This window comes from Sparus aurata, chromosome 10 (assembly GCF_900880675.1).
Source record: "Sparus aurata chromosome 10, fSpaAur1.1, whole genome shotgun sequence".
Lineage (NCBI taxonomy): Eukaryota > Metazoa > Chordata > Actinopteri > Spariformes > Sparidae > Sparus > Sparus aurata.
This window is the reverse complement of record NC_044196.1, coordinates 32,413,076-32,427,240: the sequence shown is the minus strand read 5'-3', so window position 1 is coordinate 32,427,240 and position 14,165 is coordinate 32,413,076. Positions and strand designations below refer to the sequence as shown.

General features: G+C 41.7%; 1 protein-coding gene across 5 annotated transcripts in view; it reads left to right on the top strand.

Moving 5' to 3' along the window:
- The window catches only part of usp53a (ubiquitin specific peptidase 53a), a 32,782-nt gene extending 19,671 nt beyond the window's left edge, over nt 1-13,111 (top strand). For 3 of the 5 annotated variants that reach the window (XM_030431590.1, XM_030431589.1, XM_030431591.1), the window contains 6 exons: nt 844-987; nt 3,364-4,153; nt 4,980-5,047; nt 10,098-10,164; nt 10,252-10,985; nt 11,085-13,111. In XM_030431590.1, coding sequence (XP_030287450.1) covers nt 844-987; nt 3,364-4,153; nt 4,980-5,047; nt 10,098-10,164; nt 10,252-10,985; nt 11,085-11,161 — 1,880 coding nt within the window. In that variant the 3' untranslated portion in view covers nt 11,162-13,111. The remainder of the gene's footprint in view (nt 1-843; nt 988-3,363; nt 4,154-4,979; nt 5,048-10,097; nt 10,165-10,251; nt 10,986-11,084) is intronic. The other 2 variants (XM_030431593.1, XM_030431592.1) reach the window with 2 other exon arrangements.
- The last annotated feature ends 1,054 nt before the right edge of the window (nt 13,112-14,165 follow it).

Sequence of the window (14,165 nt, the reverse complement as noted above, 5' to 3'; positions counted from 1 at the left end):
ACCCAGTTCTAAATCAGAACCTGATGACGTTAATGAGGGAAAAGTCGTTGCTTACCTCACTGAGTAGTTGCAAGTGTGCAGCCTGTGGCCGCTTGTTTTTGTAGGCACATTGTCAGTTTAGCACTTACCGCCATCTTCATCAACAAACATGTTGTTTTCCTGTAACTGCTTCACGATAAAGGTCAACCCATGTTACACCAGTTACATTTTTTGTGTAAGTGTGAAGTAGCAACAGTGAGAAATGTTTAGTTTGCATTAATAGTAAATTATAACGGATATCTGCAGATATTGAGCTTCTTGTAAACTCACTGTGTTTCGAGTAGTTTCGAACTTTCGTTTTTTTTATATGGAGTCCCAAAAATGCAGTTTGAAAACACCTGGTGTTTTCTGAGATGTCATGTTGTCTTCACAATGATTCCTGTGGAAATCTCAGACAGCTAACAGAACCACAGTATGATCATGTTTTCCAGTGCCATGACTGATCAGTGCCTTTCAAAGCAAATATCTGTCAGACGGGCCAGAGAAGCCTCTGCATGGTCATCTTTCCACCCTGCTGCCTTTCCCCTCGTGTAGCAAAAAGTCGACCATATACATCAGCACAATGGTTTGCTGTAAAGGTTGCCTCGGTCTACACACTCAGCAACTGCTCAGAGGCTTGGGGGTGCCGAGAACTAATAGTTGTAAAACAGTGACAAGGAATAGGATGTAGTGACTATAGATGTCTAAATGTGCCAAATGTCTGCAGGTAGAAATCTCTAACTGATTCACCAGAGGTTCAACTAAGATCGAAAGAAAAATGTGCATTTATTGCATGTAATACCTGACATCTCTTTTGTTTTGTAGTGAAAATCACCAGCGATCCCAAGAGTCGCCTCAGGGACATTTCTCGAGAAGTTGCCCAGAGAGCAGGAGATATGCGAGGGATGCATCCGTCCAGAAGGGAGCCGGACAGGAGCGGCCAACGGAGGCCGGAGTCACGCCACAGAGGTTTGTTCCAGATAGGTAGAGTGTGGGTATATAGATGTGGACTGCAACACAAATGCACACATATGAGAATTGCCCGGCTATAAGATACAAAAGGCTAGCCCTTCACTCCCCCAGCCCTTATGTAACCATCAGTTCGGGAGCAATGTGTCAGAAAGGGGATTAAGTGCTGACGTCTGTTAGAGCCTGCCTTCATCCCACTCACTTATTCAGAGCCATTGGTTCTCCTCTCTGTGGTCTACAGGATAAATTTACAAACAGACACAATATAAACTCAGCAGAATGATGATAAATACTCTATAATTTAATTAGAGGTTGAATTGAACTCAAAAATTCAACCTTATATCATGTATCCTCCTCCTTTCACCTAACACACTGAGTGTATGTGTGTTGGTTCTAATCAGTCGGCTGATTGGTCCACTCCTTTTAATACTCTTTCAGTACATCACTGCTTTCAATTAAGTATCAGTGAAGGGATTACAGGGAATTGTAACATGCTCCCAAATCCACCAAGTCAACAGCCTGTGTTAGCAGCGAGCTCACGTCCCTTTATGATTGAATGCAGTAGGCTAAAGGAGGCTAGTGCCGTTGCTGTGATGAATGGCGAGGCTGGAGGTGACACTACATTTAATGTAAGTAGTAACAATTTACCGCTCATGCCCAGGCTAGCACTTTACTGAAGTCTTCTCCAGAAAGAGAAACACTCAAGCAACTTTGCTGCTCACACAGGACTAAATGATCTCTGACTGTATTGATGTGGACATATTACCATTCCTTCAAAAATGATCCACAGCCTTGTGTACTGTTGACAATATTTGAGCCTGCAGCAGAAACACTTGAAAATACAGTGGTATCATATATAAGAGCAAAAACTTACAGGAAAATGTTCAAAGTGATTTAACTCTGGCACACAGTCAGCAAAAATCCGAAGAAAAGGGGATTGAATCTCTTGTGGGCTTATTTCCAAGGACTGACAGTTATATGTAGCATTAAATTCATTTTTTCTACCTCAACGTTTCCACAGGTCAGGTTCCTCCCATAGAAAACATTTAGCCTCTGATTCAAGTCCTGTCAGCTATAAGTTATAAAAATACATTGGATAAATTAACACTTAATTTTAGGGTGTATTTAGTGTCTTATTAGCATGTGTGGGCTCTTTTTTAGTCATTATAAAGCACATATTAATGCCTTATTCCTCATGACCATACTATACGACTACATGGTCATTAAGTTAGTTTCCCCTCAATAATATCCTCATATTGTAGTCGTTGAACATGAGTGAAGATAGTCATTCTTATTATTCCTTTATTTCACACTTCATGAATATGATTTATTATGCAAAAGAAACCCACAATTTCAAGTGTTAGTCGTGTCCAAATAACTCTAAACTAAGTCTTTCAAACAGAGAGTATGTTGTGAGGACTTGATCGTAACCAATTCCCTGGTGGAACCTGTGTGGGTTAATAAGTGTCAAAGTGGTGGTTGAATAAGTGTCTTTTAATGACTGGAAAAGAGCCAATATGCTACTGATACACATGCTAATAAGCAACTAGTTAATGATCCCCTCATATGAAGTGTTACAGATGAACCCTCTTATCACATTATGCTTTCATGCAGGAAAAATTATAACTGGAGGATGTTTTCCCACTTTAACACCAGATGTTCCATGAAAAATCAAATGCAATTGTCTTTTAAAAAAAAAGATTTTATTTAGAAAATTAAAACACTTTGCAGACAATTAAACGTCAGTGCCCTTTTAGATGAATACGGGTGTGTGGGTGGGTTCATGTATAGTTTGACAGGAATGAACCAGTTTCCAGGAAGGATGTCTGGCAATATATTTTCAAAGTGGCTATTATGGTTGGAAGTGTCCTTGGAATAGCAGACACACAAATCCGTAACACACCATCATGTGCTGACATGTCACTTGTGCATTTGGAAACCGCGCACACGTGTGCATACACACAGTAAAATACCCCCACTGCCAAAGTGCTACCTTTAATCATCAGTACCTGCACGAATGTCTGTCCGTGAGCTGGCTAGCCTCCGTGTAAAGAAAATGGACTCCTGTCGGTTGTAATTTACACCTTCCTGTCATCTGCAGACATAAATGTCAGTAACCCTGTGGTTGTTATGCCCCTCCCTTACTTTCTGCCCAACCTGCACAGTGTTTTAGCACAGCTTTTGGTCTTGGTGTCAGTGAAAGTCTTTTTTTCTATTTCTGGTTACACCCCCTTGTATACAACACTCTTTAGATAAAAGATTGTCCAAGTTACTCTCTACGGTTTGCTACTGTTTTAATTGATACAAGCCATTATTCAGAATGTGTTTTGCTGTTGTTTTCGTTCAAGCTCTCATTAAATTTCCTTTGTTTGAAAGCAGATCCGGGTCAGGACAGGACCTACTCCCGCTCCGCCTCCCCTCCAGAGAACGGATTCAAACAACACCTGGAAGGCCGACTGTACAGCAGCCAGGGAAAAGGTCCCACTCGGACTGAGCGGACACCACACCTTGGTGGACGCTCCTCACACGAGCCCCCTCGCTCTCACTCGAGGGTCCAAGCGTTGCCCAACATGCCCAATAACAGCGGTGGTCATCGCAGCCGAAGATTAGACCAGCAGTCCAACGGATATGATACCGACAGCAGCCAAGACTCCCGAGAGCGTCCTGGAAGTGGAGGGAACGGACGCAGCAGGTCGAGCCGCCCATGGAAACCCATGCGTGAAGCGCTAAATGTCGACAGTGTTTTAAGCAGCAGTAGTGGTAATTTGGCAAGTCAGGAGCGAAGACAGCACAGCCCTCGGAGGAGACCCAGTAGTCAGTCGCCCTCTCGTGACCGTGAGCGAGACAGAGATTTTACATGGGGAGGCCGAGAGGAACGCAAACCCAAGAGCCTAATGACAATCTATGAGGATGAGCAGAGGCACGAAACAGGCGGCAGTCGCAGCTCGCTGGACTCAGACAGCCGGGGCGGCTACAGTGACAAGGACTGGTCAAAGGGCTCAGCAACTCTAAAAGTGCGTAGCGACAACTGGAAGATCCAGAGAACTGAATCTGGATACGAAAGTAGTGATAGACTAAGCAATGGCTCAGCAAATCTCGACTCACCTGTGGTGGAGAGCCTTTCTTCCAAGGACCTGAGGCCCATACCTGAGCTGCACCTGACAAGGTAAAATGAACGATTAGATCGAACTTTTCATTAGCCAGCCGTGTGATTGCAGCAGAAAGCTGCTTCGTCATCACCTGGCCTACTTATTTTAGGATCGCAAATGCGCTGCCACTCTTAAATCATTAAACTTTACAAACAAACTGTTCTAAGAATAGCAAGACCCGTTTAACATAAATGCACACCAGGCATTTGCATCAGCCTTATTATGCCCGGCTGTCATTTGTTGGCTTTGTAGTACAGGTCTTGTTTGGAGATAATGATCCCAACTAGCTGACAACTCCTGTACTCAGAGGGGAGAGACAGCAGATAGCTGACTTCCTAAACCGCCTGTGCATTATTCATGCCCATCTCCTGACACTATTTTGGTAAAGATTCTTCTACATATAGTTAAGTTGTTCTGTGACTTGGTTAAGACCAGAAGACCATGAAAATGTATAAAATTCAAGATATAATTTTTTTTCCCCACCAGTTTTCATTGGGTTTATTGTAACTTCTTTATATATTTAATATCAGATACAAAGAATGCTTTTAAGAAAACAAAACCACACGTAGTGCCACGTAGTAAGCATCAATAACAACAAAGGGAAGCGGAAAAAAAAGTGTTTGTCTGTGTGCTGTCTTGACACTGACTTTGTATCAGATTACACCACTGTAAATCATTCATGATGATGTATATTTAGACTGAGGTCACAAGGGTTTATTTCCCCCTTTTTCCCCTCACAGCGTGGATCCATCTTAGCTCTTTTAACTTGCTAAAAGATCAAGCTCTGGAATATCTCTTGGCAATCCACAATGCATGAATAATTGAATATATTTTGTATTTTAGGGATCACTTCCCTCAGAGAAGAAGTGATGATTCGAAGGCTGACATATTGCACTCTACATTTTCCACTGGTAAGCAGCTCTCTTGCAGTTTCATTCTTTCTTTCTTTCTTTCTGCACACCAACAACTTTTTATGAGCAACGCGTAGATGTTGAATTAAAGCAAATCTCAAATCTGAAAATGTAAAATATTGAGCCATCATTTCGTTACTTACACAAATAAATCCAGAGGGAATCTAGATTTTACAAGTGTTAACATTGTGGTAATAAGCCATAGTTACAGTATTTGTCTGGTACAAAGGCTTGGCCCTGACATTAAAGACATTTCCTCTGCCTAATAGACGTCTATATGTTGTAAGGATCTGAAACATTAAGATGGTACTAAGCAATTTCCTTGATTTATTGTTCCATCAGCGGTGTTAAGGTCACAGCCTGATTGAGGGGATACTGTATGGAAATAAGTGTGTGCTGGTTCCTCGCTGACTGGCCTTGACCTTTTTTCCTGTGCAAAGTTTATGTTATGCAGCACGTAGAAAAATATACGGGCTTAAAGGGACCCCAGGTAGAAAACTGGCAAAGGACTGCCTTTTAAAAATGAGAATGGTTATTTCCTTCAATGCAAAGTCAAATCCTGACTTGATTGGATGTTCTGTCCTTGCTCACACATTATATAAAAAAGTAAAAATGTGAAATGGTGAAGAAAGAATGTCAAGGACTTTGTTAACTCTAATGTGCAGTGAAAATTGTCTTCTTGCATCAGGAAGTACAGCAACTTCTAGATCCATGTGGGTACACAATGTGGCGGGATAATGAGTCTGGACACAACTACAGTTGGAGAAAAAAATGTGTAAAAATAAAAAAAAGATGAGCCTCAAATATGAGTCATGTTGCAAAGTTGCAATAATGGTATTTTTATCTTCCAGACAGGATGGAGGGAGATTAGATGACATGAATAGCTGTCGGGGGTTTGTCGTCTGGACACCCTTCACATTTTTTTTATCCAGCACGTGTTCTCTTGTGATACAGAGGAAATATCTTCTAAATTAACAAATATCTTGAAAAATGCCTCACTAATTCCCTCAGCAGGAATACGCCGAGTTAATCCTGAATAAGAGGGGCAGATGAGTGAGCTTGCAGGGGCCACCCAGCTGTGCCCAGCCAGGCAGAAAATGCCATGACTGGGCCTGTCAGAAGGTGGTATTCAAACACGAGGCGATGAAAATGTTATTTCTATAGCACTGCGGTTATTTCAAGGTCCCAAAGAAATTATGAAATACAGCAGAGAACCAGCAGCTACAGTTGTATCCATCTTTTAGTTTTACTCAGAGTTATTCTGTGCAAGTGCAGTTTGGAAAGCAGAAATGCATAGTGTTGAATGCTTGTCTCGTTATTGGCCTGTGAGCATCTGCACATGCAGAGTGATTCATGTGAAAGAATCCCTGGCAAAGAGACAAACTCTTCTGTGGCGGGCATGGTTATTTATTCACTGCTGCAATAACCCCTTTTTTATATATATATATATTTACATTTGTCTGAGATATTTTCCCTTAAATTATTATTATTATTTTGAAGGCTCATTCTTATCTGCTAAAATCTCTCTTCATAATTGATTTCACAGACCTACATTTTGTACAAAGGATTATGTCTGTGAGTGTGTTACATTTTTGTATGAACTGCACTCTTTTGTTTTTATTCACTCACTCAGGCTGTGTGCCCCCTAGTGCCTTTAAGGAGATATGACACCATCGACAGACCAAACACTTAACCTGGCTCAGTAACTTTTTTCCACAGAACTTAAGAATCTACAGCTTTTGAGTTAGTTTTTATGTTTCTGGTGGAGCCTTTCAGGGTTTATTCTTCAGTAGCTGTTTTAAAGTCAGTACTGGATATCTACGCCATGCCGTCTGCAAATTGTATTGACAAGCTGCAGTAAATGTGTCCAAAGTCAATTTGGCCTGAGTTCAGATTTGGTAGTCTGGCTTGAGCTGCAGTTTCAGAGAAGGCTGAGCAGATTCCAGCAGTCCATTAAAGTCCAAAATCCTTTCTAAAAGCACACAGATGTGGGGCGGGCTGTTTTGAGGTCAGTTGACATTTTGACCGCAGGCATTTGTTCTTATGACTGTTTGTTGCATCAAAGAAGGGACGTCTGGGCCTTGGCCTCTCTTAAACTCGCCTAATAACAACCTTCTGTCCTCATGTGAATGAATCTCATAGAGCTACATTATACAAAATTGGTGTTGGGTAAGCTAAGGGCTGTGGGGAGATGGGTGCACTTAAACCTGCAATCTGGACTGTAAATCATACCTTTTTTTCATCAATTTGTCCTGATTGTCTCTGATGCCCCCCTGCAGACGTCATCAAGAGCCCATAGACTCACAAGTATGAGAGACTTGGAACATGATTATAACATCTTCAAAGTTCTGATTACATAAACAGAAGGTTTGCGTGCTTAACTTTGTCCTCATGTACTTAGAAAACCCAAAATAATCATTTGAGATAAATGTGTCTGTAGCTGAAACAATGTTTGTGACGCACATGTCAGAGAAAGGGGATCACGGTCAATTTGATCCTTTATCCGATTAAATGGGTTTGTTATCCGTCGTGTTTGTTTGCGTACCTCCGCAGAGAACGTGTCTCTGAGTTAGTGTTGGGAGCTGTCATGCTACTCCGCTTAGTCCAACTATTGATGCCACTCAACATGCCAGAGACTGATGCGATAACCAAAGTGTTAATTCCATGGCATGAGTGCTTTAGTATATTTTAGCATGTGGCTGAAGGTGCCATGTCAACACACACAGAAACGACGGCTATTCTGAATGACCTTTTAGAGTTTGAATAGCTCAAATAGTTGAACGCCTTTTCCAAGGGTTCATTTTTTGTCCCCACATAGTTCAGGTCTTAATGAAAAGCTGAACTGCAAATATGAGAGCGAGTCTGATTGATGTTGAAGAATTTTAAGTACCCCAGACAGCAGAACTGCGGAGAACTACAAATCTCAACCTGACAGCCTCAGAACTGAAATGTGTAGACTTCTTTGTTTCGTGTCGCATCCACAAAACTTCAAAAGGGCTGTCAGGACATTTTGCATGTTCAATTTCTCAAAACCTAGTTAGGGTTTTCTTTCATGGTCTGTATAGAGGCATTTTCTGTTTCCTCCTGCGGTTTCACAATCTGGCAGTTTGAATAACTGAAAGATGTCAGATCACTCCTCTGTTCTCCTTAAGTCGGAGCTTTTTAGAGTGCGAGGGAATGAATGGGTGCCCATCTCGAACTTTCTCAAAGCAGCCCTTTATGCCGGAGTGAGATGAGAGACAGGACAGGCTCCCGACCTCTTTCCTTCTGGGACCTCTTCTCTGTCATTGATCAAACTGATGGGCTCTGGGGTCGAAAAACACTGGTCTTTTAAAACGTTTGAAATAACATTTTATTTTAGTTTGCCTCATAGAAATGAATGGAATTAGGATGCTTCTTCTGCTCTTGTATCCAACTAACATACTAAAACCCAAAGACTCTTCATTTTGCTATCATAACTGACAAAGAAAAGCAAAATCCCTTCATTTAAGAAGATGGAACAAGCAAATGTTTGACACTTTTTGTGCAAAAGTGCAAAAAAGCATGTATGTATGCATGAAACAACTTCAGTTTCTTTAATCCTGTTTAGCAGCTTGACTTTGCAGTTAACATGGGAACGCCAGGGAAACTTTATTGCACACCACTCGGTGCAGTTTAGATAGTACATTAAATGCCACTGAACCACAGTCTAATCCATGCAATCGCAGTACATGGACGGTTTCCCAGGCAAGTGCAGTAGGCCATGTAAACAGCAGGACACCTTGAGTACATCTGTTTCGCTGGCGTTCGCAGCTCCAGCAGTGATCCCAAAATTCCACTGAAATGAATGTTTTCTGGAGAGCAGCCAGACCCCGAACCTGAAGAGTTGACTTGCATTAAATCGGATGAAATCGTAGCGATTATTTGATAGCTGAAAAAGTCTTTTGATTTCAGCAGCAGCAGACAGTATTGCAACCCAACAACACAGCTAACGCAGCCTTGCCGCTTTGTTATCCAGCTGCTTTCCCTTCCAAGCATTCTCTTGGCAACGGCGCACGTGACCGTAAAGATGAAGGGATTTTCTCAGGAGAAAGCATTGTAAACTGCATCCCTTTTTGTTTGTGAGAATCATATTGTTACAGTTGCTTGCCAACATTGCAGATCAGCGTCATCAAATTGTGAATTGCCACATGGACTTAACAGCTTAAAAATGCAATAGTGTTGCAGAGGGGATCTGGAGTCTGGAGTCTGACCTCGGCGTAATTGCATGCCAGCACAAAGGATTTAGCCACTAATGCTTTGAGAGAGCACAGGGGGAAAAAAAAGAGGGTATGCTGACACATCACAGATGGTCCTCAGCCACTCACTCTCTTCCTTGTCCTGTTAGTCAGCTGTTGTCTGTCTCAGGGCCTGTAAATCACACCCACCATGCTAACTTGGCTTAGCTCCACACCAGCCTCCACTCGGGGACCTGTCTCTGAACATGTGTTTCTGCTGATCTAATGGGTAAAATCAGCTACGATCACAAAATGATTGCAGCATAATTCACTGGCATCACATTGTAACCTGATTGACCTTAACAGGTTTATAGAATTTCCGTTCGCCTTCGTTAGTCTGTCATGCGCTCCGACTTTTAAAACTGCCAGAGTTCATTCAGGGTCTTCATTGTTTCATTAGTGCTGTTAGCTCAAAGCTAACAGGCGCCTGGATATGAACCCAAATTCCCTTTTGAGGGGCCATGTTCTTTGGCTGGATCAGACAGTCAGAGTGGTACACAGGGGGCCTGAGGGCGCTCTGCCAGACTAGCTGCTTTGATACTTCCTCTCCCAGCACCAGGCAAGAGCCTCACCATGACCCCTGTTAGATAACATGTCTCTGCTGGGGAGACAGACACACACACACACACACACACACACACAAAAAATAATATTGTAGCCGTGTTAAAATAGAAACCCATGACAGATGTTACCTAGCTCTATTTTTTGACCATCTGTTAGTGTTGAAAATGAGTTTATAAATTAGTGTGCTGTGATATAAAGTGCTCATGAGACTTTTTTCTTTTATTGCTTAGGTGAACAAGGAAGAAAATCTCCAGATCTTCAAGACGCACACATCCTCTCTGGTCAACCAATACAGAGGTAAAAAAGATCTTTGAAAGAACGCTTTCTAAGTAGTCGGTTGATCCGGCCCAAAATGATCATGTTTCTGTTTTTGCTCTGTAACAGAAGAAGAGCCTTCCGATACACTCCCGGGATCTTGGATAAGAACAACGGTCTGGACAGCGGACAAGAGGAAAATGTGGATGGCAGCCCTGTGAGCCCTGGGCCTCCGTACTTCGCAAAGACCAGCAGTTCTGAGTGGAACAGCTCAGACGACCTCACTGGACCTTTCTCTGAACAAGAAGAGACTGGCACTGTTGGCCACAATGACCCTTTCTCACACAACTATCCCCCACCTATACCCCCAAAGAACTTTGGCAGCAGTCACGCTGACTTATCTGGCATCCACGCCCATCCGCCCGAGGTGCCAACACGGTCGAGCCCCCGCAACGAACCCAACAATGGCATGTCCCCCCTTTCGCACACCATCCTCCGTCGGTGGATCGAGACGCCTGCTGAGCACAGGCTATCATCGGACGCCAGCTCCAAGTCGGGGTCATCGGACCAGGACAGGAACGATCTATCGGCCAGCGAGAGTGACGAGAGGTTACCGAGTCCAAAGCCGGGACACGATGACGGTACAGACTCCCCTGGTCTGACAGAGATGGTTCTTCCCACCACGTACTTTTCTGTGGATAACTGTATGACAGACACTTACCGGGCCAAATACCATAAGAGGCCTGTCTTGTACATGAAGGCAGAGGACCATACGTCATCGGGGGAGAGTGATATTGAAGGGAGGGGGCTCCCTTTGCCAGATGTTCAGCCACCAGAGCCTTCCAGAAGCAGATCAGAATCAGGTACCATATCTAATTAACGCTGTTTATACTATTTGTGTAACATTTTCATCCTTTTCCTACATGTTTGCATTGATTTAACGTTTGTCTTTTGTCTTACAGGATACTCTACTACTAAGACTACTGCAAAGTGGAACCCAGTTACTCCAAAAGGACTTGATGAGCACGGGTTCCTATGATTTTTAGAAAAAGCATCAACACACCTTGTATGATCCGGTGATTGGAAGCCAAAAAGAACTGTTATACACTGACTGCTACACAGTTTGAGTCCTTCTAACTGGGATGTAAATGTATGTACCTGTCGTAACATAAAGTTGGACGTGAACCTGGATGCCAAAGAGATTGTAAAAAGAATGGCAGGTGTCGTGAAGAGCTTCCTTGCTGTTTTGGTGTGAGCTACTTAAAGCTTTGAATGAATATTGAATTTGCACAGTAGAGAGCAGGTACAGAGATTTGCCCTTGATCATGTTTAGAGCTCAGAAGCGAGGGGTTGGGTAAGTAAAGAATGTTTCACAAAAAAGCCACTTTACCACACAAGAGATTATTTTACAAGGAGAAACAAACCAACGTCTTGCAGTTCTACTCTCTCTCACTTCTCAGAATGCTTTTACAACTTCTCCCATTTCAGTGTTATGAGGTGTCAGCCCCGATCTGATCTTGACCAAAAATATTTTAGTTTTCACTGGGTTTAAAATGTTCTAATATTCAGAACATGTTTTTCTTTATTTTTTTTGGATGGTAATCAACACATTGGGCGACCTGTTGGCACAACTTAAAAATGGATCCCACGGATCCGTGTGAATATGAAGCTCTACGACACCTTTTTGTGACACTGTTAAAGGGTAACTTTTGTATCTTTCATTTGTAGCCTGGACCCTGTTTTCCCATGTTTCCGTGTCTAAGTAACTAATGGCAACAATTTCTGAAATTGGTCCAGTATTGAGCGAGAAACGTGCTGTGATGTAATCCCTGTGGGCAATTGAGCACCAACAAAGCATGTCCACTTAAAGTGCTTGTTTTTCCCACGTTGTTACTCAGTCTGGTAACATTGTGGAAATTACCCTACAGAGATAAACCTTTTTGTTAAAGACTAAGATTCTTTTTGTGTAACCAGAAACAGTTGCTATCACTCTCGCCAAAGCCACTGGAGTACATTTAGAAGAACGGTAATTTCATAGTTGTAAAACACACGAAATAAAAACCGTGTGTGGAGCCTGAGTTTTTATTTAATTAGATTTTTTTAATCTAACCAAGTGAAATAATGAAAGTGTGTTTTTCACACAGGATCCTTTTCTTTAACAAATAGATTTTATTCCTTTACTGAAAGATGTTGACTTCATTTGTCACTTGGATACAAAAGCATGGAAGAATATGGTCCAGGGTGAAAAATGCTGACGTTGCCCTTTAAGGAGGGAAAACTTACAACCTCAGATTCTTGTTGGTACATGGAGTTTGTCGACCTCTACATGTAACACGCCTAGTTCTTTTAAAAAAAATGTTTTGTCCTTTAATCAAACTTCAACCAGAGGAGGTCCGATATATGGAGATATCTCTGAGCAGCAGGGTCGGTAAATTGATTGCTATTGGTTGAAAAGTATGTGGCACATAAAAACCGAGGCACGGTCTCAGCTCCTCACATGCACACCTGCACACATCCCTTCTTCCTTCCACATTAACTGTCTGTTTTTACGTCTTTGCACTGTATTTCTGGTTGTTCTGTTTATATTTTCACACTCCTTTACAGTACCACACTTTTTTTGTTGTCTTTAGCCGAATCAATTATTCAGTTTTCTGTCCTGTTTCTTAAAATTAGTTCCTATTTGCAGCAAGTCTGCACCAGTAGGACATCTAGAGTTAGACGGGGCTTGCTTTTCTTTTGAGGTGGTTGTCTCCTAACCACGTGTTGAAAATCTGAGTAGTGGACTTCTTCTTCTTCTGTTGTCGTTTTAAGATGTTTTATATATGCAGCAGACTCAAATGCACAGTGCCTTTTGTATTTTTCTATGTCATGACACGGAGAAATTGGAGCCATGATTTGTACAATTCTTTGATTTTAAAGAATTTTTGTAACATTTTATTTTATTTTTATTGATTAACAATTGTTAAATAAACAATTTTATTTAACCACATCTGTGTCAAGATATATTACCTTCAAGACCACAAAGATTAGAATAGAGTAATCCTGCTCTAAACCTGGTTTATGATCCATGTGCCATACAAACTGTCCTATAAGAATCCCGATGATAATCATTGTCTTTTGTGTTATTGTATTCACAAATTGGAAACATGGTGGTTTGCTGCCACCTGCTGCCATGTAGTGTTAGTGCGCAGACTGATATCAAGTGCTGGCTACACAACTCAAAATAATAAATAAATAAATAAATAATTGCAAATTGCATTCTTACAAATATATTTTTAGAATGAATGAACATCAGATGTTGGCTGCTGTCACATGTCTTTTGGTAAATTTTGCTCTCTTTATTCTGGTTTGAACACCAGCGCATTCTTTGAAGTTTCAGTTCATCCCTTAATTCCCAAATCATTTTTCAGATTTTAATGAGAGGCATTGAGAGTCCAGCGCTCTTCTTAAATCCAACTGTTTGTTACCGGGACACATGACACTCTAAAAAAATGACGCACTTTCACATCCGCAGACGGCCTTTCACTGCCCTCTCTACCTTCTGGCAAGAGGATGAAGCCAAATGGGAAAATTTCAAAGGCAATTAGATGATTGAACACTTGAAAAGAAAGGTCTGCTCTGATTAAACGATAACTCGTGGCTCTGTAATTAACGGGCAGAGAAAAGACTTGAATGAATCTGGTACTGCATCAGAATGTGGCCTGAAAGCACAGAAAACTTTGTTTAAACTGTATATTCCAGAGAATCATACCAGCGACTTTTTAAATTACTTTAGTTTGAATCAGGATCGGTCCAATCCAAGTCAACAGTTTTCAAACCGTTACAAAAAAACAGCTTATTTACCTTTATGGGTCTAAAATAATGAAACAGTGGATGAGTCCCTTCCGTAGAGTAACTGTCCAGTGGGATTAATTAAAGCGTGGCTTGACTTTGAAACAAAGGGATTCCAGGATTGTTGTAATTGAACATTAAATTGTCTTATTAATGATCTCAGGCTTCCTGATCACTCTGTTATCTTACAGAAAAGATGAACATACTGTTTC